This window comes from Aquila chrysaetos, chromosome 11, assembly GCF_900496995.4.
Source record: "Aquila chrysaetos chrysaetos chromosome 11, bAquChr1.4, whole genome shotgun sequence".
In the NCBI taxonomy this organism is placed as follows: Eukaryota; Metazoa; Chordata; class Aves; order Accipitriformes; family Accipitridae; genus Aquila; species Aquila chrysaetos.
This window is the reverse complement of record NC_044014.1, coordinates 1,327,203-1,351,737: the sequence shown is the minus strand read 5'-3', so window position 1 is coordinate 1,351,737 and position 24,535 is coordinate 1,327,203. Positions and strand designations below refer to the sequence as shown.

At 41.4% G+C, this 24,535-nt stretch overlaps 1 protein-coding gene across 1 annotated transcript in view; it reads right to left on the bottom strand.

The window, feature by feature from the left end:
- Positions 1 to 1,213: 1,213 nt before the first annotated feature.
- Positions 1,214 to 24,535, bottom strand: part of TCERG1L (transcription elongation regulator 1 like) — a 97,685-nt gene continuing 74,363 nt past the window's right edge. Inside the window, 5 exon segments of the mRNA XM_030030985.2 lie at positions 1,214 to 3,394; positions 5,711 to 5,829; positions 9,001 to 9,090; positions 13,702 to 13,837; positions 20,110 to 20,179. Coding sequence (XP_029886845.1) covers positions 3,238 to 3,394; positions 5,711 to 5,829; positions 9,001 to 9,090; positions 13,702 to 13,837; positions 20,110 to 20,179 — 572 coding nt within the window. The 3' untranslated portion in view covers positions 1,214 to 3,237.

Sequence of the window (24,535 nt, the reverse complement as noted above, 5' to 3'; positions counted from 1 at the left end):
TCAAAGCTGTGTGTGTGCTTTGTGAGCGAGCTGTGTGGATCGATGCTGCCTCCAAAGCTGCACCCAGCATACAGGCAGTGCTCTGCAGTGGTGCTGGGGCATTCTGTGTGACTCTGTAGGTCATCTCCCCTGGACTTACACAGCTGTAATTTCCTGGCACCCACTATATGCCCTTAACGTATTCTTGTGCAATTTCCAAATGAGCCACGAAGTTACCCCCAGGGACAGGCTGAAGCGGTGCGGAGAGCTCCCGTACCTCCCTGGATGCACCACGCAGGCGTTCCCAGGGGAAACCCAACCAAACCGAGCGTCAGGCCTCCTTTTTATCTAAAATTTCCTGGATTTCGCATCAGGGATAGCCTCATTTTTCAACGCCTGAAGGTCAGACCAACCTCACCTCTAAGCTCGACAAAACCAGCCCTGCCCGACCGTCTGCAGGACAAATGGACGGACCTGGAGCCGAGCTTTTGGACCCACCAAAGGCACTTGCAACCTTCAAGGCCTTCCTGACTGCAGAGTAGTTATATTTTATTAAAGTAATATGATTATAAACAATAATAATTAGAATATTAAGGGCTATTATGTGCTATATACTATACCAATCCAAAGGATAACGTGGTAAAGCAAAAAGCACCTATACTCATCTCAGACTGTACTAAAAAGTTGTGGCAGAAGGTTTTTCTTTGACACATTAGACATGAATGCCAATTCATTTATATTCACAATGCTAATCTGTGTATTTTGATAATTTTTATACAGGTATTAATAACAAAAGAGGAGACTGTTTTAATTTGAGGTACCTGAAGTGAGATTAGGATTTGTTAAGGGTATTGCGAAATGAACAGGCCACAAAAATATTATTTTGGGATGAGATCATATGCTTCCACAAACTTGAAGCACTTCTCTGAAGGTATTTTACTTCAGTGACTATCAGTATTTTTCACTATAATGTGCCTTAATATACACATTTCATTCTGTTGTATCATGGGGCTAGTTGCATTTATTTTAATATTCCTCCATTTTAAATATAAGAAAACAGAGCCAAACTTGGAGGCTTTCTAACAGACACAGATCACCACCAGCACTGATCACTTCTTATGTTTCACAGAATTTCTCAAGAAAATCAAACACATTATCCATTCACTATCACACTTGCATCATGACGAGGATTTCTGACGTCAGGAAATGCTAAAATCAAGGAGAATTCCCAATATAATAATACCCCATTTTATTCATATTTGAAATAGGGGATGGCAGTATAGGGTCTAGATATGCACATACATTTAAACCAGAAAACAACACAAGGGGTACAAGCCACTGAAACAGAAGAGCTTTCAGGCATAAAAGCAAGATCTCACTGGTTTTCTGCATCTTACTTTTTCTTTTCTTTTTTCTTTTAACAGGAAAATTTGCAAAAACTTATGAAACCCCCTGTGAAGTCTGTCTTCAGGTCTACTGAAAGACCTACTTCTTTCTTCTGGGTCACTGCCGCCTAGTCCGACCACACGTGCAAGTGAACAGCATTTGTCTCTGCATAATTCATGCACGACTCGAGTCAGACAGGGGTGGGAACAAACCAGGCTCTTGCAGTGATGTAAAAAGAATTGTTAAAAAAAGTTGTAAGTGAGTGGCTATCACAAGCCTTGCAAGCCCTGTAAAATCAAATTGCATCTACCAGCTCGCACTCCAGCTCGTTCGCTCCCGACGTATAACCCTCACTTGCAGAGGTGAGAAAAACTGGCAGCGTCTGTTTAACCTGGTAATTCCAACACAGCAACACGTTTCCTCACTCACAGCAACAGCAACTTTGGGTCAGATCTTGCTCTCATAGAAATAAATGACAATTTTTTTCATGTGGAAGTTTGAAACTCTACATACGTTCTAAAATACATCTTATGTTAAGTACTCTTCTTTGAATTGCTCTGAGTTCATTTTTGCAAAGCATTAGAAAATACCATTTATTTCGTTGATTATAAAAAATATACAGCACACATCTAAAGAAAAATTACCATTAGTTGGGGAAAATACCAACATCACTCCTAGCAAATAGAAATCTATAAATCTAATGAGTAATAACTTAAAAATTAGGTCAACTGAGAAAATTATTATGATCACAGAGGAGAGTGTGTCTTTCCTGCAGCATAAAGGAAAGGATATACTGATGTTCAGTGGAGCTGTGCTGTTTTACAAAAGCCATGATATCCTACCTTCATAGTAAGAGCGACTGTTTTGCTCTCAAAATGCTCAGAACTCCAGTTGATATTAGTGGAACTTGCATACAAATCATGAGCGGTAGGAATGCGCTCTGGTTTTCTACCTCTTAAGTAAAAACCATGTACAAACAACCTGCATTATTTTACCCAATATTTCAAAAAGTTTAGAAACTTAAAACCCCCTGAAAATTGGCTTAAAATATTTATTAATTAAAAAAGTTAAATATTTATTTATACAAATATGATGAGAAAAATCTCATGCAGACTTTTCACATACAGTAACATAATTCAAATCATACTGTGATGGTTTTACAAAATAACTTTGTTTAGGAACTTTGACGGAGAGGTGTTGCTATCGCCTGTGTGCCTGAAAGCACCATTCACGGCAATTAGAAAGCTATTTCTGAAACTTAGAGTTTTCCTATGGAACATATGCCAAGATTTTCACACTCTTCACTAAGATTAACAATTAATATCTTATTACTACTACTCAGAGAACTGGACAGAGACATATGAACACCGGGTGATGAATTCCTGCATACCACTGTACCTCTAACACTTTATGTTAATGCATAAAGTTGCCAAAAGATTGCTTTAGATAATTCCCCTAAATGATGAAAATATCTTGAGATTGTTATGGATGGCATCTGCTTCTGCTTAATTACAAATCTGCATTGGATTCATAATTTGTGTATATTACAAGTAATTTGCATAATTAAAACAATTAAGGGATTGACATATCATGGCAATTAGAAATGCATCAAACTCTGGATGTTGTACAAAAGAGAGCTTCAATATGAAACATTAATTCGTTGAGAACAAAATATCCTTCAGACTCCTGCAGAACAACCTTCACAAATTCAATATATGTTCAATAAACTCCGCTTAGAGAAAGTTTTTCTTCAGGGATATCCGCTTCCTCGTCAAGCCGTTGCACGTGTAACCCCAATGCTTTAGCCTTCATTTGAATTTCTTACTGCAGTCACAGCATGGACTTGTGTATTTATTGCCAGTTTCAGAAATTTTATCTCATTTTCCGTAGCCTTATCCTGTTTTCTTTGTCCCTCTTTTTAAGAATAAGTATGAACTGATTGAAAAAATGCTCTTGGTCCTTCTTCTTCTGCACAAGGCGAAACCGCTGATCTCTTCCATATTTCTCCGCAAATTCTTTAAACGTTGTTCTGCAGAAAAGAGAGACATTTTAAAGCTGCGACTTTGTCAATCCACTCTCAGACTCTGACCTGGATCTCACTTAACTTTTCATACAGACACTAAAAATGACGGGTGTTCTGGGGAATGTTGACAGGAACAGGACGGTAAGCCCGGGACAAGGGAGGCGAGACCACGCCACAGCTGCCCGGGCTTTGGACTCATGGATCAGCCTGCAATAGTTACGTTCCATTTTTTGATTTAGAAAAATCTGGGTGATAGTTGACAGGACAATTTTAAAACATTAACACAGCATTTGCTACAGCATGGGTTACTGTAGCTTTAATCTATGCCCGATGGTGCTTACGGCCAGTATTTCAATAATTAGCCTGTAATATAGCAGGGAAACTCACCTGTGTCTAATTGCAAACACATGCACTTTGACTGTCAGTAGTACACGACACCTGATGAAATACCACGCTAGTCTGATCTTTTCTAAAAATAGCAAAAAACTAATTGTAACTTTGAGTGACGGGCACAGTGCAATTGAAATCCACAGGCAGCTTTGCCTGAGGATTTCATTGTCAGGTCCAGCATTTTCCAATGCAAACACGGTATCTGAGAACAGAAACATTCACTGGTATTTCTGCCCGGATGCCTTTGCTAATCCCAGTACAGGTCCATAGGTCCAGGTCTGAGAGCAGCACAGCGGGCACTACAAAGAACCGGCACCGTAATTCACAGACTAACGACAAGGGGTTTCTATTTAAACTCCCGGACTTTTTATATTTCCAAGGTGTGCGTTCTTCTAGCAGCATTTTCTAGCTTAATTTTCGTTGAGGCTGCATTCACAGCGCCATGAGAAACGATGGAAAACCAGAGTTAACGAAGGAGAGGAGAAAAGGGATGACAATAGGACGGGCAGCAAAGCCCGGCAGCGCAGGCAGAGCGGTGGGACGGGGCTCCCCGCAGCCGGGGACTCCGGCGAGCGCGGGAATAGTCACGGACCCGGAGGAGCCGGGCAGGCGGCGGGACAAGCTGTCCCGAGAGGCAGCACGGCCCCAGCCCAGAGTCGAGTCCTGAGCAACCTGGTCCGACCCTGCCTGTACTTAAAGTACAAGACAACGATCCCTGTCAATCCAGAGTAGCACAGGGGGACACCGGAGATGCTCCGGATCCGTCGGTTTTCCTTTGGCAATGCCCAAGGCTGGCTGCTCTGTGCTCCGGCTGTTCCCGGTGCGGGGACGCTGTGCATCGCACGCCGCTGCCTCGCTCTTCCCGCAGTGACTTCGTTCGGTTACCGTGCCCTGCCACGTGGGCTTTGTCTTACTTACTGTTGGCTAAATCAGGGCTCCAGATAAGGTGTAGATTTGTAACAGTCGCTTGGGGAAAGGCCTGTTTTCTTTTTGTTGGAAATAGTTTTGATTTATTTATCTCATTGCACATCAAAACCAAGCCAGAGACTACTGCAGGTAGATGAGTTTCTTTGATGCTATGGTCTCGCAGTCAGCTCAACAAAAACATTAATGGGTAAAATGTTCTCCGTCCTGTAGGCCAGCACGATTTTGCCCTTGCAGACTGAAAACATCATTGCTGGAACCAGCATTTAGCGGCTACATTAGCCCAGAATATTCTCAGTTTTGTTGTAAAAAACTTCTTATAATTATTACTTCTGTAGAGCCTAATGTGTTGTTTGTATCTAGATGTCTAGGCAGGTAGTGCTGTACAATTACCTGCATATGTTAGTAGAGAAAACCGTAATTTCTTAGTTCCAGCAATTTAATCAGATTTATAATACATAAACCTTTATTTTCATATAATTTACAAATGAGAAAGCACTATCCTAAGCACCATATTTGCTATTGTGCAGTTTTGGATCCATTAGTTAAAAAGCAATGTATAAAAATAAATTATTGCATTGCACGCTTTATTTTAATTTAGTGATGTGGCGTTAATACTAATTTTGTTAAATTGTATTTCCCTTCCATCAAAAATCAAACCTAAATACGGTTTTTCACTAGCTACACCTCTATGCCTAATATAAATGAGATTTAACATTCCGGTACTGATTTTATATAACTAATATATGTGTGTGTGTGTTCTATAAATATAGCATATATATGCATATAAAATAGATGTTATGCAAAATATTACTCATTCTGAATGAGAGAGAGAGAGAGAGAGAGAAAGGAACAGAGAGAGAGAAGAAATGTCAACACAGTATTGTAACAATGGATGTACAAGCTTGCTATAAAGAGTAAGTTCAATGTTACGGCGTTCTGGGGCTGATAAGCACAGGCTAAATGAGAAAGCTTATCTTAACAAATCTTCATAAGGCAATGCCATACCTTGGCGATAACTTGGATTCTTCAAGGAGCTTTTTAAATTCTTCTTTGGCTAACAACAATTTATTTTTCTTTTCTTTGTACTCTTCTCTGATCCTGGTCTTGACAAACTGTTCAAATATCTTTCCAAGACAGGGAAACAAGATACAGTATTTATTAACAAAGCCTTTATGGTATTTATGCTTGATCAAAGGGCTGTCAATCTCAAGAACTGCAGTTCTTATCTGCCCTCAGTATTGGCTGACTCACGTGCAGCTGAACCTGCTTCATGCAGCACTCATCCTGTGTTCTCAAAAAATAAGTAGCTGGAAAAAGGTATAATTTGGACAGATAACATCTTCATTCAAACATCAAGTGCAACATAAATCAAAATTTCCTGACTTCAATGTCTTGCTGGCATTTTCATGCCTATAGCATTATTTTTGTGCATCTGTACAACTGACTGCAGTTATTTAGTTTGGATCTCGCATCTTTCCCAACTTGCTGGAATTCCTGAAAAAGTCTGTAACGCTAAACACGAATATTCTGTAGGTTACCCCCAAAAAAGCCTAAAGACCTTTCAAATCAGTTGTCAAAACCCACGAGCTTACACATGATCCTCTGTACACATGCACCCAAAAGATTTAATGTGTCTGGAACAGTCGACAATGTTCCTCTAACAGTATTTGGCAGCTGAATATGCAGCAAGGCGCTCAGCATCAGGATTTTTGGTGTCTTGAATAAGGGGTTTGCTATGTCACAAAATTCTGCCAATGGCTTTAATCACATTTTTAACATAAAAAATCTGGCCCTGTTGGTTTCACGCTCTAAAAAGTGTGGCACACTAAGCTGTTGAATAAAAGGAGCTGCTCCTCAAAATGCTATTAGCTTTCCATATTCACTATCCTTTTCACCACAAATTACATGCATTAATTATGATTACTGTGGTTACTACCACAGTTGCTTTCTCATCAGCCATGAGGATACACAGGTGCAGATCTACATTTTGTGAAAGCTAAAGTAACCAAATTACAACTGGGATTTGGTATGGTATGTGGAAAAGGGAAGAAATAGCACTGGAAAAGTAAACATCAAAAAATGGCCATGAAAGAAGTACTACAAAAAAACCCAGGAAATCTAAATATAGTATACTGTATGCGATTGCATAAGTTGAGTGTAAGAGGAGATGGAAAAAATGGAACAAACAAAGTAGGTGACACTGTTATTGCTTGCCTTTCTGGTATCAGTGAAGCTATTATGAAGGTAATAAATCAAAATTAACAGAGAGCTCATTATTTTAATACAGTTGCTCCTTTACCCTTCACTGTTCCTTGCTCGAACACAGTAGCATCTTTCAACTGTTAATAACCCCTTGGAAAATACTGTTAAGTAAGCGGAGCAAACCGCCAATGTTCAATAACAGATCGTTACGTTCCTCGCGCTGTGTAAGGACACCCACCGACAGCAGAGCTCGCGCTCCGGGAAGTCAAACCCACCTCGACGCAAGTCCGAGTCAAGAGGAATTTCCCTCAGACACTTGCAGGTCACAGTCAAAACCCCTGCCCTGCCCTTTCCAACCCATCTGCCTGGCCATGGAAAGAAGGAAACCGCAGTACTGCCAGCCGTGCTCCGGCACGCCTTCCTCCCGTCCTTCCTCCCTTCCTTCCTCATTTGCATTGTGAGCCACTTTTCACCTCTAACCCCCTCTAACCTAACTCAGACACTCGCTATTCAGGCCACACAGCCAGCATCTGCGAAGGTAAACGTTTCCATAAACCTAAATAATATCTTCTACTAATTTGGGTTGTACTTCAAGAAGTACCTTCATTAAATCAGGCATCTACTCTTTTCCAAGTCTAACTTTCTTCTTAGACTATTTCTTGGAGGAAAACGGGGTCTAATTAAATGGCACTACTCATAATGAACATCTAGAAATCTTAACTTCAACCTTAGTAGCTGCAATGTATTACAACCTTGGTTTGTGCTCCCAAGCTTACTGTTTTTTTAACCCTGTTTTGCAGAAGAGCAACTGACAATCACCCTCTTCCACCTTAGCTCTGAGCCTGAATTACTGTCACTCTCGGAGCCAAACCCTACCTGATTACAGGTTTCTACCTACAGGATTGACAACTACTTGCTTTTCATAACCCTTTCCTTGAGTATTAAATATACCCCAGAAATTAGGTTCCCCTCAGCAGTGCTTCAAGCACATTATATTATGTGTATTCATGATGTATTTTTATTATATCATCTCCAGGGCTGATAAAATGAAAGAAGTAATATATCTTGATTGACTCATCAAGATCTAGGTTTTGTCCTTGCTGATTCCCTGAAATAAATACAAAACTCCCTGCTTGTTCTCTTGTCTAGCAGTATTTTCCATTCTAGCAGTTTCTCTTATGTTTTCATTCCCGTATTTCCTTACTATTTTATTTCACTTTTTTTCTTAGGAAAGAAAATATTGGAAAGGGAATAAACGAAGATGTATGTGTCCAGTCCCTCAGTAAATACTACAGGAAGCTCTCTGGAGAAGCACAAGACAACATGGGCCCCAGTGCAACAGAATAGGAATAAGTGTATTTTTCATCATGTTTATTTAAAAAATGGACAATTCCATATTCAAAATTCTTCCTTCTCCAGGATGACAAAAGACTGGTAAGAAAGAGAAATAACTACAGAAGAGAAGCATTCACATTCTCTGCAACATCCTTGCATCTCTCCTAAATTTTTTAGACTAATCTGCAGCCCTCGGGTCCTTTTAGATCCCTAGTGATAATTAATGCCCAAATAAACAAGGCAGCAAGAAGTCCACTTCCCCTTGCAGCTTGCCAGAAAAACTAAACCCTTTCAAACAGATACCAGCATAGCCACAGTGTTCTATCCATTTATGTCTAGCAAGTTTAGCTACTGCAAAATATAGCACTAAACACTGCCAGACTCCTAGAAAATATTCTAAGTAATAAAAATGAAGTAGTTTCTCTACAACATTTAAATAATTCAGGGTGGAAACATTACCTTACGGCCATTTCCCTTTCTACAGCCCCATTTCCTAGACTCAGTAGGAGTTGTTCCTACAACCCAAGAGACCGTAGCTCATCTCTGTGTGCAAACTCACTTGTTACCACTTGCTTTTCAAAGGACACAGCACTTTCTTATGAGCAGAGCCTAAATTACCAGTCTCACTGAAAAACCCCAAAAAGAAATTTTAATTTTATGCAATTCTTTTTATCCCACCAAGATGATTACTCTGTTATTACGGTTAATCTGGGAGACGTTTGCTGCCAATCAGAAGCTATGCGGGAGGTAATGCTCACCTGTTTACGTTCTTCCGAATTTAGTAGAAGGTAGCGTGGATCAAATACTATTTTGTGTAACTCTTTTTCCCATGTAGAAAACGCTGAAACCTGTGAAATACACAAACACAGTTGCATTAAGGAATTTTAATAAGGATGTGAAAGAAGGAAATGTTCCAAGGTGAAGCAAAAGAGTAGTTCAGAAAGCTAATGAACCCTCTAAAGGATGCCTCAGAGCGGCTGGAAGTTGAATTTTAATCTGTTTCTGGCAATGCTCTGGTCGCCCCCACACCATTAGTATTGATTTGCTTTAGGACATCTCAGCGAGTATCTGGGAGATGCTCATTCCATGTTTTTGATGAAAAGAATCTGTGGCAGAAAGGAAAATGCCATTTTATTATCCCCTTTGTTCAACAGAAGCATCAATTTCCATTTAAGCAATTACCTCAGCTTTAACTCCCCTCCTCTCCAAAACTTAAATTATAACCCAAATGAGGCTGTCAATGCATGCACACACAAAGAAATAACAGTGAACATCTTCCAAGCACCATGTTTTTGTAGTAAATGCGCCGCTTCCCTCCAACAGCACGGCTGTCACATCTCCTCCGTTTTGAGGCTTCTCCCCTTTTCTGCTGAATCTGCCTCTCCGGAGTGGGACCCCGGGTCTGCACCCAAGCCCCGCGCATCACTCGCCTCCCTGCGGCCACGTGAAACGAGGGCATCGCGCTCCTGCAGAGGTTCTTCCATCTTCTCCGAAACCTCTGTATGGTGCGTGGGCTGTAAGGACCACCACGAAGCTGAGCAGGTCCCTCACTCGCCCAGCGCCCTTTGCCCGGGGCTTTTACGAAACAACAGTCTGGGAGCGCAGGACTGCAATCCCCAGCCTGATGGGGCGGTACCTTGTACAGCATCCCTGTTAATTAGTTTGTTACAGAAACACTGGAGTAACATAAAATATTCTAATCACTCCATCTAGTTACAAAGAAGAGTAAATTCACTAAAAAAATTAAGTATGTGAAGTATAATTAAAATAGAGTAATTAACACTCAATCAGGAAAGCTCTGATGAAGCAAAGCGGGTTTAAATGGACTGGGTTTCCTTAGCACTGGAAGCTTGGAAATGTCGAGGTTCAGGCTAACTTTCCGGATGCGCAGTGATTCAGGGCTGCCTCCTCCAAAAGTCATCTTCTCGCAGCTTGCGGTTCACCCTCCATGCCCATGCCGGTGGCAAAGTCCTGAGGTTTGGGGTTTTTCCTCCTTCAGAAGGATCAGCAGCAGGAATCCTTTTTTTCAGGGTGTCTTTTATACTCTCTCTTGGACATCAGCTTTGTTTCCAGTACAAAGGCCAGTTTGAACCCAAAGCTGGTTAAGCTCAGGCTAATTTATCATGCAATCATTCCTGTTTATGATTTTTTTGTTTAGTAATTATTACATTTCACATACTGCAGACACACACCTAAAATAAATGTTGGCTACTGATATTTATTATTTAATTCTAGCTACACGTCATACGCCGTTCAGGATACTCATTTTGGAGCTCTACAAATGCATATAAAATATTAATATTCTGACTAATCTCCCAATGTGTACTGTATTGTGGTCTTCTTCCCTACTACGGGACATTCAACCAGCGAACACATGCGCTGGGGATGGTGGGGGTGGCATCTCTTCCCAGAATAAATAATTACTTCTGTGGCCTAGTATCACCACAGACGAAAAGGAGAGGAGAGATCTGAGCTTGTCGCGGGTTTCCAGTTCTCAACTCGTGCTCTTAATCAGAGTGCACAGTACAGGGAAAAAACTCACAAAAATTCAACATATTGGGTTTGAGCACTATGTTTAGAAGTGAAAGGACATCTCTCCGAATAGCTGATTTTATTTTTAATTCACTCTGGAAGCCCAGCAATGATGGCAGGTTGAGATTTTGGCTTTGACTAAAAGATTTATACGAACAGAAAGGTGAAGTGCCTGATATTTTCAGCGGATGCATTTTTCTTCATCAGCAAAGGATTCCCAGCTTTCAGTAGACGTTGCTCTGGTAGGGAACGATGTCCACCCCAGACACAAGCTATCGAAACATGCAAAAACCAGCAAAAAGGACGGAGTGGCAAAGGGCTGAGAAGAGGCAGCCGGGTGGGCAGCAGCAAGGACCACCCAGCTGGGAGCCGTGTCATCACCTGCTGCCAGCTCTGACGCGCTCCCAGCATCCCGAACCCACAGACAACCCCCATTAAAAGATGCTTGGGGTAAAAAAAACCCCAAAAAACCAAAAGTGGGATTCAGTGGATTGTCCTTCTAGGAAGGGGCTCTTTGGGTCTGTCTGAAAAACAGGCTGGGAGAGAAAAAAACCCCAAAAGACCCTGTTTATTTGGTTTTTTTAATTTATTCTTTAGGATAACACTGAGGCTGCAAGAATTGTTTTGAGACAGGAAGGTGGGGGTTAGGACCCCCTGAGCCCCCTTTTTTTCTCCCCAATATTAAGAAAGTAAAATCTTGAGAAAAAATACCATCTGGAATCCTCTAAAAAGTCCCATTTCACTGACAGCATCCTAGCAAAGAGAAGACTGTAGAACGTGGGTATTTTGATGCCGTGGCTGTGCGGGAGCCAGGAAGAGGCTTGCGTTTTCCCCTTCCCCTCAGGATTTTGTGGAAACTTTTAAACTTCCAGGAGGATATCAGAGATTACATTTTTTACATAGGAAAACTTGCCACAGACTTAAGAATACTGCCGTTGTCTTGGAGCTACGCCACAAATCACATATATTTTAAAAATGTTACAATAAATATTCTTCTGTTGATATAATTTATGTAGGAAGATTCAGAACCACGCTGAAGAACTCCATCTAGTTCCAGCTCTTTGTAATGCCATCAAGTAACTTCTTGAGAAATAACAACATTACGAGAAAACGGCAGGCGACGTTCATTAAATAATCAGTTTAAAATAACACTAATGGCCTCACTGCATTTCAAGCAATGCCAACCAGCTGCTGCTAACCAGTGGCTTGTCTAGACATTTTAAAAATGCTCAGGGCGAAAGCAAAGTAACCTATTATCTACACATTTTCAAATAATAGCAAAACCAAACAGTAAATTTCCTGAATTTCTTATTTTTATGAGCAAGTCTGACTCTTACACTGGAAACACTTGACGAATCCTATTATAGAACATCCCCAATACTTTCAAATTTTGACTTATTGCCCCTTGACTTAGAATATGCCAGCGGAATTCTTCAACCAGTAACCATTTATGGCACTTCTGCATTTTTTAAGCATAAATAACAGAATTTATTAATAAAGCATGGAGATAATTTACTGTCGAGCCTCTGAAGCTCTAATTATCTACCTTTAAAGTCTGCTGATTACTAGTGATAAATTTTATAGGCTTTACTGCCTAACAACAGACACCTTGGATTTTTTTTCTTTACAGAAATTACAGGAACTTCTATAGAATACATATTTGCAGAGTGTTGGAGGGAGGTATAAAATCTGCATACACTGCTCCATTATGCACCCATTTACATTTGCAGGATTAGGACCTAAACCTGGCATGCTTATTAACTCCATTTACACTCAGAAGTCCTCAGTTCTCTGCAAGAAGGGACACTGTGAGATGAACTTTTGTAGAGGTGATTTTGTGTTTATAAGTAACGGTATCCAAAATTCCTCACACTGATGGTAATCTTTACGCAGCCAGTTCAACACAGGTTTGTAAATGCTACCACAGAAAACAAGTATCAGGCTGAAGTTCTTTACAAAATCAGTCACCGGATGCTATTACACGATCTGTGATTCATATTTCACCATGGGTCACGAGGCTCATAGCGCTGATGGGTTCTATCTGCAAATTGAATTTCTGCTCCATCTATCGACTCATAATCTTTATTAGGTCGTGGTGAAATGGCTGCAATAACTCCTGGCCCTCCCGTAACCTGTACCAGCTCCGCGGCCGCCAGGTCTGCGCTGGCCTGGATGCGGGAGGGATGGAGCTGGCTGCAGAGGGGCCACCTCTTCTTGTCCCCGTTCAGCCCAAAGCCCTGAGCATCCCACGCTCCCGCACCACAGCCTCAGCTGGAACCACCAGGTTCTTCCCAAGGAACTCCAAGGACAGTCTGGGACATCCAGGCAAAAGGGTTTTCTTAAACCTCCCAAGACGCCAGTACGTCTTTTCCTAACAGACTGGGCAGATTTCGGACGGCCAGTAAGTGAATTTGGCTTCCCACTGCTGGCATCATTGGAGTTTGCGGTGACGAAACCCCTCCCATGCCAAAAAAAAGTGAAGAGCTTGCTAAGAACGTTTCTGAGCCTAGTTCTGTCTTTCAGGTGATACACCCGACACATCTTTTGTCCTTTGTTCATCATGTAATGAGCACTTCTGGGGTCCGTGTGGGACCCCCGGGGTGGCGTGTGGCTATGGTCCCCACACCCTGCTGAGCCACTGGTCTGCACTGGAGGAGCTACCGCCTCTGGTTATCTTCGGGTCCGTCTCTAGGGATTTATTTGGAACTGCACCTGCAAAGTGCTGTCAGTTCTGCATGGCCAGAAGGAAAGTCACAGTGAAGTACCACAAAGCCTACACGGTTAATATGTTTTATTGAGAGGGATTCACTCAATAATTCTTCCTTTGACTGTTAAGTCATAGTTACAAAATGAGTCCTGCAGTGGTCCTAGATGATGCCCTGTTTTCATAAATGGGATATGTCAAAGAAAGCAAGCGTATTTCTTACCCCTCTCTCCAGAAGCATGTCTCGGAAATGAGTGATGCGCTCTTCTAGGGAAGGCGTGATCTGAGGTGCTGACGTTTCCTCATTCTTCTCCTCCGTTTCAGCCTTCCCCTGCTCAGCAGCTTGGGAATCTTCTGTTCTTTAACAAGGTAAGATAGAAAATAGTTCAGTAATTGTCAACTCAGGAGGGGATTTTTAACCCTCTCTAGAAAATCCTCCAGGACGGCAGGACGTCCTCGGGTGCCCGCAGCAGCCAGGGAGCCGACGCTGACGGCTGAGAAGTGACCCAAACCTGCAGTTCGTTATTAAACCGCGGGACTTGCGGGCCCTGCCAAGGGACCTCTGACAGCTCGTTATGGGGAAGGATGGTCTATCGGTGTGATCAAAGAGGAACTCAGCAGCGAAATACTATGCTGTATTTCAAGCTACAGAAAAGTGACAGCTTTATATAAAATTTGTCAAGGAGTGAAGACTTTAAAGGATTGACTGAAGAGACTCATCTTGTTTTTCTTTCCTCTGTTTTTGTGCCCCCAAACTTGAAAGTCAACACTAATTTTTATTTTATGTTCCCATGCGCCCCACGAGCTCACTCCTAAGGGAAGTAATCCGGCAACGCATCACATGCACAAACCTGGAGTAAGGCATCAGCAAAGAACCTGCCCTTTGTCAGAGCCAGAAGGTCTGTATTTATCCAGACAGCGTTTTTCCAAGATTGCATCTGATTAGAATAAAGAGGTGCTTCTAACCAAATACTTACTACCTATCGCCTGAGTCCCTTTGCCTACAAGACCGCCTGGGTACAGGCACGTACGTGGCACGGCTGTGCTCATTGCAGGAGAGGACAGTTTACTGCACGTTGCAACCATAAAGCGGCAGCAGCGAGAGAGCAATGCTCTCCTCAAAGTGCAATCCTACGCAAGCGGTGTTGTCACTGGAGCTGAACTCTTTCACCCCAGACAAACATCTACCTAATTTTATCAGAGCGAGAAACCGTTAGCACTGCACTCTCACAAGCGCTGGAGGCAAAAACCTACTTCCCCACTGTTCAGCGGGCTGAAAATTTGCCCCCGTGGGCCCTCAGCATCTGCAGGGAGAGGTCGATTAGATGGGAACCTCCACGGCAGGACGGACTCCGCTCCAGGAGGGTGACGGGATTTGAGGTGGGGATACGAAACTCCCGACTGCAGAGAAGTTGGCCAACTCAGACCTCGAAATCAGACTTCTGCTCTGGGTCCGTCCTGCTGGTTCTTCATGCTTTGAGCAATGAATGAGTTCAGTACAAATTAAGGCTCTTTCTGGAAAGATGAGGAGTCTTAAAATGATCACAAGGTTCAAGTGAGGATAACGAAAGCAAGGCGATTTGATTTTTAGCCTCCCACTAGGCATGACTGCATTTTCTACTGATGTAATTTTCACCACTACAGAATAATACTTAGTTTGAAATTTCAACAGGAAAACACTTTTTTATTTCCAAGTAAATGAATTAGATCAGTATGTAATGTGAGCTCCAGCGTATTATCTTCCTTCTACAAATAATTACATTACACTTATATTTATCCTAAAATGATGCTGTATTACTAGTGATTTGAGAGATATCAAATTGGTGTTCTTCACAGAATGACAGTGACTTTTATATCATAATAGCAAATTTTATTCTGTGACATGAAAGGCCCAATCCAATTTCTAGTACACACAAAGAGCTTTTTCAAGCCGAAACTGAGAGAAATACAGTATACTACTGCACTAGCCAAGCACCAGAAGAGCCCCTCTTTCCTTCAGCCCTCCTTACACAACTGGAAATGATGCTGCAAATCACACAGACTTTTTTCTCATGCCAAAAATGACAATAAGGAATACAATTTTCTTTAGCAATACAATAACCTGTCACAATATGTGACTTCCTGGTCAGATGTACACATACGGGCAGCCAACTAGCACGATCTTGGAAGCCTGCAAATCTCAAAATGGATAGGGCGGTGAGACGTTTGTGTGTAACTGTGGTACCCGCTGAAAGGAGAAGAGGCAATGGGCACAAACTGAAATACAGGGAAATCTATCTAAGCATAAAAAAAAGCTTTTTTCCTGCGAGGATGGTCGTACACTGGGGCAGGCTGCCCAGGGAGGCTGTGGGGCTCCATCCCTGGAGATGCTCAACCTCCCTGGACAGGTCCTCGAGCGACCTGGTGGGAGCGGGTGGGACAGAGACCCTCCAGCCCCTCTGTCATTCTGTGAAGAAAACCCAGAAAACCCTAAGTTTCTCTGAAAATTGTTTTTCTTTTGTAGAGAGTACAATCAGAGCATTGCCTGAGTAAGAATTTGACTTCAGTATTTTTAAGCAGTTTCATTATACCCCAACCAAATGTAAATAAACGTGCAACAGCAGCCTGTGGGGCCCAGAGCTCCTAAACCTGCAGATGCAGGTTCTGGCTGGAAGCACTGGACAGAGGTTGGGCAAACATCCGCGAGAGACAGAAGGGAGCCCTGCCATCTTCTGCAGCCGGCCTTGGGTCAGTCCTCTGCTAGCTCTGTCACCACAGCAAACAGTAGGAGAAGCGAAAGAGCAGACCCGTTCTTACCAACGTGAACTGGTTGGTGACCCAGTGTGAACCTCGGCGTGAGGACCCTCTAGCTGAACTATAAAGAATTGTGCTGGAGCTTTGATGCAATTAGATCTTATCATTAGCACAGCGCTTTCTGTATAGCAGATGATTTACTGTAAGTCGAAGGATCGATATGATTTACTGAGTAACTTTACTTAAATTAAGGAGAATAGGGAATACAGCATATTTAAAGACAAACCCTGAAAGCATATAAGACCTTCTTTTTTAGTTAGACTTAACCAAGAAAAAAATGTTGGTACTACAAAAATAAGCGGATAATGGCTGTGTGGAGGTAAAAACGGGGTTCAGTTCCCTGTTCCGCTGCAGATGTCAGGTGCAGGGCTGTGCAGCCCGTCCAGCTACAACCTGCCCCTCGCTCGCAGCGGATCTCTGCGCACGCCGAGCCCTGCCTGGTGCAGAAACCCAGCGTGCTGAGCCAAGGCTGCCTGCCGTCCAGCCCCGCAGCCCGGGCACCTGCGGGGGACAGAAGCCCAGAGCATCACGGTACGGCGGGCTGGTAGTGCTCCCTATCTCCCAGCAGCACACTCTGCTAATTGTAGGAAAACACTCACTGCCTTCATATGCAAATATTAATGTGGGTACGACAGCAATATAAATAGTTTTTCTGTCCGTCCAGCGCCCAAATGAAAATTTATTTAGTTTTCTGTAAAGAGAAATCTTTTTTCACCTCTGGATTCAGCCCAGAGCGAGCACTTTGTCCATGCCCAAGTAAAACAATGCAGAGGAAACAGAAAGTCAGATTTGGACCTTGTACATGCTATTTGAAAAATGAAAAGCTGGTGATGTGTATCCCCTTATCCAAAACTCAGAGCTTGACCAGCATTTTAGTAGACTCTGCGTCTTGAGAATTCCCCTTTTGCTGTTTATGGCACCGAGTAACTTGGCTGCTTTTCTTATGAGGAATTACAGGCCACAGTTTTTAAATCAGTTCTGCTGTTGGCTAATTCAGACACACACAGATGTAGCCAACCGAGACCCCCAGTGCTTAGAAACAATATCGGTTCCAAACACTGATGGCAGCAGCGATTTCAACTGCTGTGCAAACACCCATTACTAGGTCTCAGCTGCGGAGATGGGAGGTTGCCCGCTGCAGTGGATACCCAGCTGGGACGGTACCACACAATCTCCAGTGGGATGTCTCAATCACATTAATGAAAACTATCTTAATATAGCAAAAGAGTTTATACCTGATTTTCAGCCTGAGGATAACTAAATTCTAGTTTGAAATGAAAATCCTGCAATATTTTACTTTATGTCATGTACTGTTAGCTATAGTCTATTATTAATACATTTAAACAAGCACTTAGACTGCATTTCTTCACTAAAAGGTCAGTATTTTAAAGGTCCATCCATGAACCTCTATATTCTGCCATTGCTTCAGGGTACAAAGCAAAATGTCAGGAAATCTTCATGTTATAAAAGAATTTAAAATTCAAAACAGCTGTAGAAATCATGCAGTAGTTTGGGGATGCATGTTCTGCTGACAGAAAAATAAACACTTTATGACTTTTTGGTGACAGGTCAAACTTCTGGGGAATTGGGATCACCACAACGAAGTCTGAGAAAACGCTATGCTTTCAAGCCAAATCTCACTCCTTTCTTATGTGAATGTTGCCCTTGACTTTCATAGGACTAATTGCCCAAATATAGCAAATGAGAATTGGTTCCTCCTCATTTAAAGACTTCTTTTAGAAGTTAAAGTCAGAACTTAAGATAGGGTTCTCAGAGCTTTTAATATCCTCTCAATGAATATCTTGCTGGAAATCTCAAGTACGATAAAAACTGTATTATTTGTTAGTCCATACAAATACATATCACAATATAAAGACACCTGATGACATAAACAGCAGGTGATACACATTCACTATCACGTGCTATTTGACTTTTGTGGCATACAGTCACAGCCGAGAGCAGTTTGTGTTGCCTGTGACTCAAATGACCTTTTCAAGACCCAAAGGATGCCTTCCCTTGCCAGGACTGCTCTTTTCCGTGAGAGATGCCTTCGCAGCACCGGCGGACACCGCAGCCAGCGCTGTTTTGCTGCCCGTGCCGCAGCAGGCATGGCTGGCAATCGGAGGTGCTTGCCACCACACTGCGGGATTTCTGACATGCCTGCACTTCTGGCTGGATGGCTGCGTGATTTATGCTTACACATCTATATATGTAACTACTTTTTTCTAAATGTATACCACAAGAAAGATGCTACAATGCGTTAAGGCAGGAGAGTCATGCAGCAGCTCTGCAATGGGCTGAGATTGCCCAGCTGAACTGAACAAATTTGCTTTGGGGAAAAATAAAATTATATCAAAATGTTTTTCTGCAAGTAAATAAAATAATAAAATGTAAATTCTGCAAATATATAAAAACATGGTCCCTATTTGTGTCTTAACAATTTTGACAATGTCCTTTTGAGTGTAAAGAAAATAAGAGAATAAAAAACCCAAAGTTAGTCTTTCAAAAGTGAATAAGTCATAGAACTCCAGTGAAGATGAGACAATATTCCTTATTCTCAAGTAGACAGTGAAAAAGGCACTGCCTGACCTTCCAACACAGCACAGTAAGCCCACGCCTCCTTTGATAAAGTAATCTTTGAATAAGTGCATCTTTCTGGAGTTTATGAACAAGTTTTAGAATTTTAGAATTCTATTTATGTACATCAATGGAAAGACGTTTTCACATTTTCTCAATCAATCACTAAAGGGAATCACCTTAATAGCACATGGAAAATATCCACTTCTAGACACAGGTCATAATACTGGCCCATTATTGTCAGACCCACTGACGTCAATAAAAGTATTCTTAAGTATTTTATACTGAATATAAACTTTTATACTGTTTATGAATACTATGTAACTAGTAAAAGTACATATTTAGTATGTATAAAGTATAAATATATTCTTTTATACCAAGCATTAAATGCTTAAATAGTCTGAGTATTCAGCTCAGAAGTATCTGATTCTTCCATCATAATAATACAAATCCACAGAAAGTCTTAATGAGGTCAAAAGAACCACCCACTTACAGGATAAGAATGGCAATGTAAGAGAGAATAGAATTATCTTCAATATATTCACTTGGAAAATATAAAAATTTGGTGTACTTACTCGTCACAATGCCCTCAAAAATATAACAGACTATGCAGATTTATTTTACAGATTTATTTTTTTAATGGTCCAAACCAGTGTCTTAAATCACAGCCAGCCTGCATGGAGAGCTAATGCTATATGCAGTTACTGGCCAGTGGTTAAATAGAATGAAATGTCTCTAAGGTACTCCTTAAAACAGAAGTGTTTACTTCATTTTCTTGCTGTTTTGGCAACGGGTGAGGGAGTTGCTCACTTGGCACATGGATTTTTTGCCTGTTACTTCATGAGAATTTGAAACACACATGGTAATAAAGGTCAAATAAAAGCACAATAACAGAAATACCTCTGGATATTTCTGAGCCAGTAGCCTGGAAACCCTGACACCAGTGAAAAAAAATCTGCTTCACTTCAATGAAGATAAAGCTTTTATCCAATGTCTTTGAAATAACCACATATCCTTACCATCTTTTTTTAACCATTTCAAAGTAAGTAAGAGTTACTCAGACAAAAATGGATGATGTTCATGGGAAAGAGAGATTACAGAGAATCATGGAGTTCGATGAAGATTGGATACTTTAAGAATGACTCTCATAATTTATTGGTGTAGTTATCCACACAGAAGAATTGTATTTCTCTTTGCACTTATTTGTATCAGACGTTAGCTTCCCAACATTACATATAGAGAAGTAAACTTTAGAACTTACTTATTTCTCTTAGTTTTGATGCTAAGATCATCATTTTCATCCCCTGGACAAGAACTAACACATTTGTCTGCTAAAAAGAAATAAATAGTTATTAGATTTGAACTAGATAAATGGGAATACAAATTCCTCAAATTAACCTTTCATTTCTTGTCTTTGGCCGCTGCTCAGGTATTTACTTATTTACTATTTTTCGCTCTCCACAGAGTGTTTTAAAAATAACACGTAGTTCAGATAGATCCTCAGAAATGCCTTCATCCAAATGAAAGTGATAGCAATAAAAATGACCATTTTCATTCCGAAAAATTACTCACTGTTCATTTGTGACACGATTTTTTAAAAATCTTGTTATTGTTTCATCTGATACGCCCTCCTCCCTTCCCTTAAAAGTGCAACTACAAAGACATTTCTGCAAAATTATTTCAGTCTTGGCAACCTGAAGGATTCAATAGTGCTAACACACACCAGAACTTCCCTCCTTAGCCCGTTTCTCTTTCTTATATAAGCCAATATAATGCTGCTTTTCCAGAAATTCAACCACCAGTATAGCAAGGCTATGGAGATACCAACAACCTCCACACTCCTGATGTTGCAGAATAACCCCAAGGCAACGTTACACTCCTGGTTTGGCCTGGACACTCATCCTTGAAGGACTCTGAGGTTGCACTGTCAGTCATAACGAATGTTAAGCACGTGGAACAGGTATTTATTTCTGGAAACTTTTTTTTTCACCAATACAAACTGCAGTTTTCATCAACATTCAAATGGACAGAGCACCAGAACTCGTTTGTGTTGGGGACTTTTCAGTAGTTCACCATGAATTAATTGAGAAATATAAAAATCAAACTGTATGTGATTAGCTTGGGAATATCAGAAACACCAAAACCCAGCCTTTTTGTATTAGACTGGTAATGAAGACATGTCTTGCTATTTAGAAAACTACGAAAAAATAAATTAAAAATAAATATAAAATTGAACTTAGGTTATGGAGACAAAAGGGTTGAATAACTTGATATGGTGAGATCTGATCCCACTGAAATCAGATGAAACTCCAAGACATCTGCTAGACGATGGGTCCAATCATCTGTATCATTGAAGCTAACAGAAATTTGGCCATTTATTTCAAGTTTCAATTTAAGAATCTTGTTCTTAGCTCATTTGGTTTCCCTGGTTTAGGGAAATTACCTGTTTATTATCGTGCTTTCAGCAAATGTTACCTTTTATTTATATTAAGTGCTTGACCACAGCACACGCTAAATCTCTGCAAAAGGAACAATAAAAAAATGACAGTAGTTGTAAAGTTGCGGCGTGGGAAGACCAGAAACAGAGACCACACGAGGAGGAAATACACAGCAGGAGCAAATGGATGCATTACTAACTATAACTTAAAATGATAATGAGGAGAAATGAATGGCATTCCAAAATAAGGAGCGTTTGATCTCAACATTCCTGACAATATACGAGCATTATGAATACATAAATGAATTCAAAAATGTTCTAAATAAACATAAATTCACTGGAAGTATTACCCCTTCTTGGTAAATTCTTCTTTGGGACACCCAATTAAAAATACAAAGAAATAGAAAAAAACAACCTGTAAACTCAGATGGTGGAATGTAATTCAACAGAGATATTATAAAGCTATTAGTCAGGAGTTGAACAACCGGCGGAGGTAGCGGTGATCTCAACTTTAATGAATTCTGAAAGTAATACTATGAAATGACAAGAGTACTTGATGGTGCTTTCCAAGAGAGCTGAAGTTAAAGGTGACTGGGAGATCACAACCCTGTTCCTACCAAACCTCACGGCTATTAAAGAAAAGGAAAAGCCGTGCCCGCGGGACACCTCCTGCGCCTGTCACACGCCACAGACAGCCCTTCCAGAGCCGGCTAAAGGACGTCCGTCGTGCTACGCTCGGACATCCCAAATCCTGATGGGATGTTCTTTTAGTAAAGCAAGCGGTGCAAAGTCTGGCCCACGCGGTGAGCCTGCCCTGTTCGACATTTCCACAGGCCAAGAGCAAACTCACTGGTCATGGCAAACGATTTTGTGAAGTTCTCCAGCTACCTGGAGGCGAAATCAAATCTGAAGTCATCTTACAATAAGATCTTTCACAGATTTCTGAAAAGGATATATAATTTTTAAATTTTGCTGTGAAAAATATGTGGACTGGGCATTTATAAAACCAAATCGTAGCTACCGTACAGCCTTCAGATAAACGAACTCCGATACAACACACCCCGATTTCAGAGTTCACTTCCATCGGCTGGTTCCTGACACACCTCGGCTTCTCCCAGAGAGCAACGACAGCCTCCCTGAGGGAGGGATGCAAAATCCTTCTCGCTTTGCCTGCATGAGTGACTGCTGTGGGTATACTGTCCTGGATAAGTGGGACAAGATTAGAGTCAGCATCATCACTTAAAATTTCAGTGCAATGGAAAACTCAGTAAAACACGACAAATGGTATCTACACCCTCACTCAGGAACCTACTGAATTACATCGCACCGCTGGACCTCTGGTAAGATTATAAACTGACTTTGAAAGGGAAGAGAGGCAGCCGAGCACAAAATCTAATAATTGATTTAAAGCTTTGAGGAAGAATATTACTTGACAGTAATCTTTCCGTGAAATCATGAAGCGGAGCACTGCCCCAATCTGACGGTCTATCAAGCTTAGTGCTGATTAATTAAATCATTCAGCCAACCCCAGCCACGTCATGAATTCCGGTTCATCTTCCAGAACAAAGAGGAAACACCGGCATTTACCAGGTGAGTTAAAGTGTTGTCAATCCATTGGCCACACGCAAAAATCTGATTTGCAATTTTGTAAAGAGGCCCGGCACCCACGTATCGCACGTAAGCCTAGGAGCTTACCCAGGCTACTTCTAGGGACCGTGCTTCGTATTATTGTCTGAATGCTAAAGGGTCCAAAATATTTGTGGGGACAGAGTAAAGTATATCATAACCGGTTCTGAATAGGGATCATACCGCCTAGGAATCAACATGCCATTTTCTGTAGTCAGAATGTCAGTTTTCTTCTAATTAGCTGAAAAAGTACTTCCTCAGCCTAAACATCCAGACCAACCACTTGAGCAGGTGGAGGAACAGGAACAGATAAAAATGTTTTTCTCCACTGCAATGAGACAGAAACATTTCAAGGAATCTTTGAGGGGAAATAGGGGTTTTATGCTCAGTCTGTGCCCGTACTGAGACAGAGGAGCAATGAGAGTCGCGGACAAGAAAAAGAGAGCTGCCACCAGACGATGCTGCGCTCTGCCGTCAGACAGCTCTGACTTGGGAACGTGGAAGACGAAGCTGTGAGAGTCCTGGAAAGGCCGTCCCTGTCCTGACCCGCGCCTGGCCGGCGGCGGGTCCCTCCACCCAGGTGACGTCCCCGTCGGAGGGGCTGGGGTGGTCCCGGCCGGCTGCTCCGGAGGCACGGGGCGGCCTGATGGGAACCCGTTGGCGAAGAGCCACGGCACCTTCAGAAATCTCCCAAAGAACCAATACTTCGTGGAGGCGGAGTAATTGATAAATGAGTAGTTTTTCATTTACGCCCAAATTATAAGTGCACTTGACCTTTCGGCGGAGTGATGCGCAGATAACCTATAGCACCCCATGAATAACTACCCTTGCCAACTTTTTTCGTGCCTTTGATTTAAAAATTCTAATTAAAACTCGGCAGCAGCAACTAAGCTAAATAAATTTGGCAACCATTGCTGCAAACACACAGCTTATTTGTGTTATTTATTTACTCGAGATTACAAGCTAAGAGAAATGGTAACAAATAATTCCTTTCACCTCAGCAGCTAATATATACTAATTATAACCTCACTGTCTCAAATATTGAGCAACCGCAAGTCCCAGTTATATCAAGGAAGATTACGGCTATTAGCAACAATGAAAACCATGGTCATAAAGAAACTGGTGCATGAATCAAATCTTGGTGGTACATATAGATAATAAATAAAAAGGATGGAACACACAGCAAAAAATAGATTTTTGAAGTGGCACATATCAACAATGACTTTAGACTCTTCTTGTTAATTAATTATAGACCATGAACAATGACTCTCAGTTCTGTCTTTGGCCATCATTCCCCCTTGTCAGTAATTAATTGATCTTTCAATATAACCTGTAATAAAAAAAGTATGCTATATTTTTCTCCTGAAGAATGAACTTCAGCAGATACGCTTTGGAATTATTAGATATACAGCTGAAGTTATTCAAGCCATATACAAAAATGATACATATACAAGCATCTGACAATTGAAATTTATATTGAAAAATCCAATGACATTATATAAGGTCTACACTAATAGAAAGCCATTCTTTGTAGCTTTTTTTCAGTAAACTTCTGCTAATACTGATAACATAAATCCTGATTACCACTCACTTTTATCTACCTGCAGACACAGTGTTTCAAGTC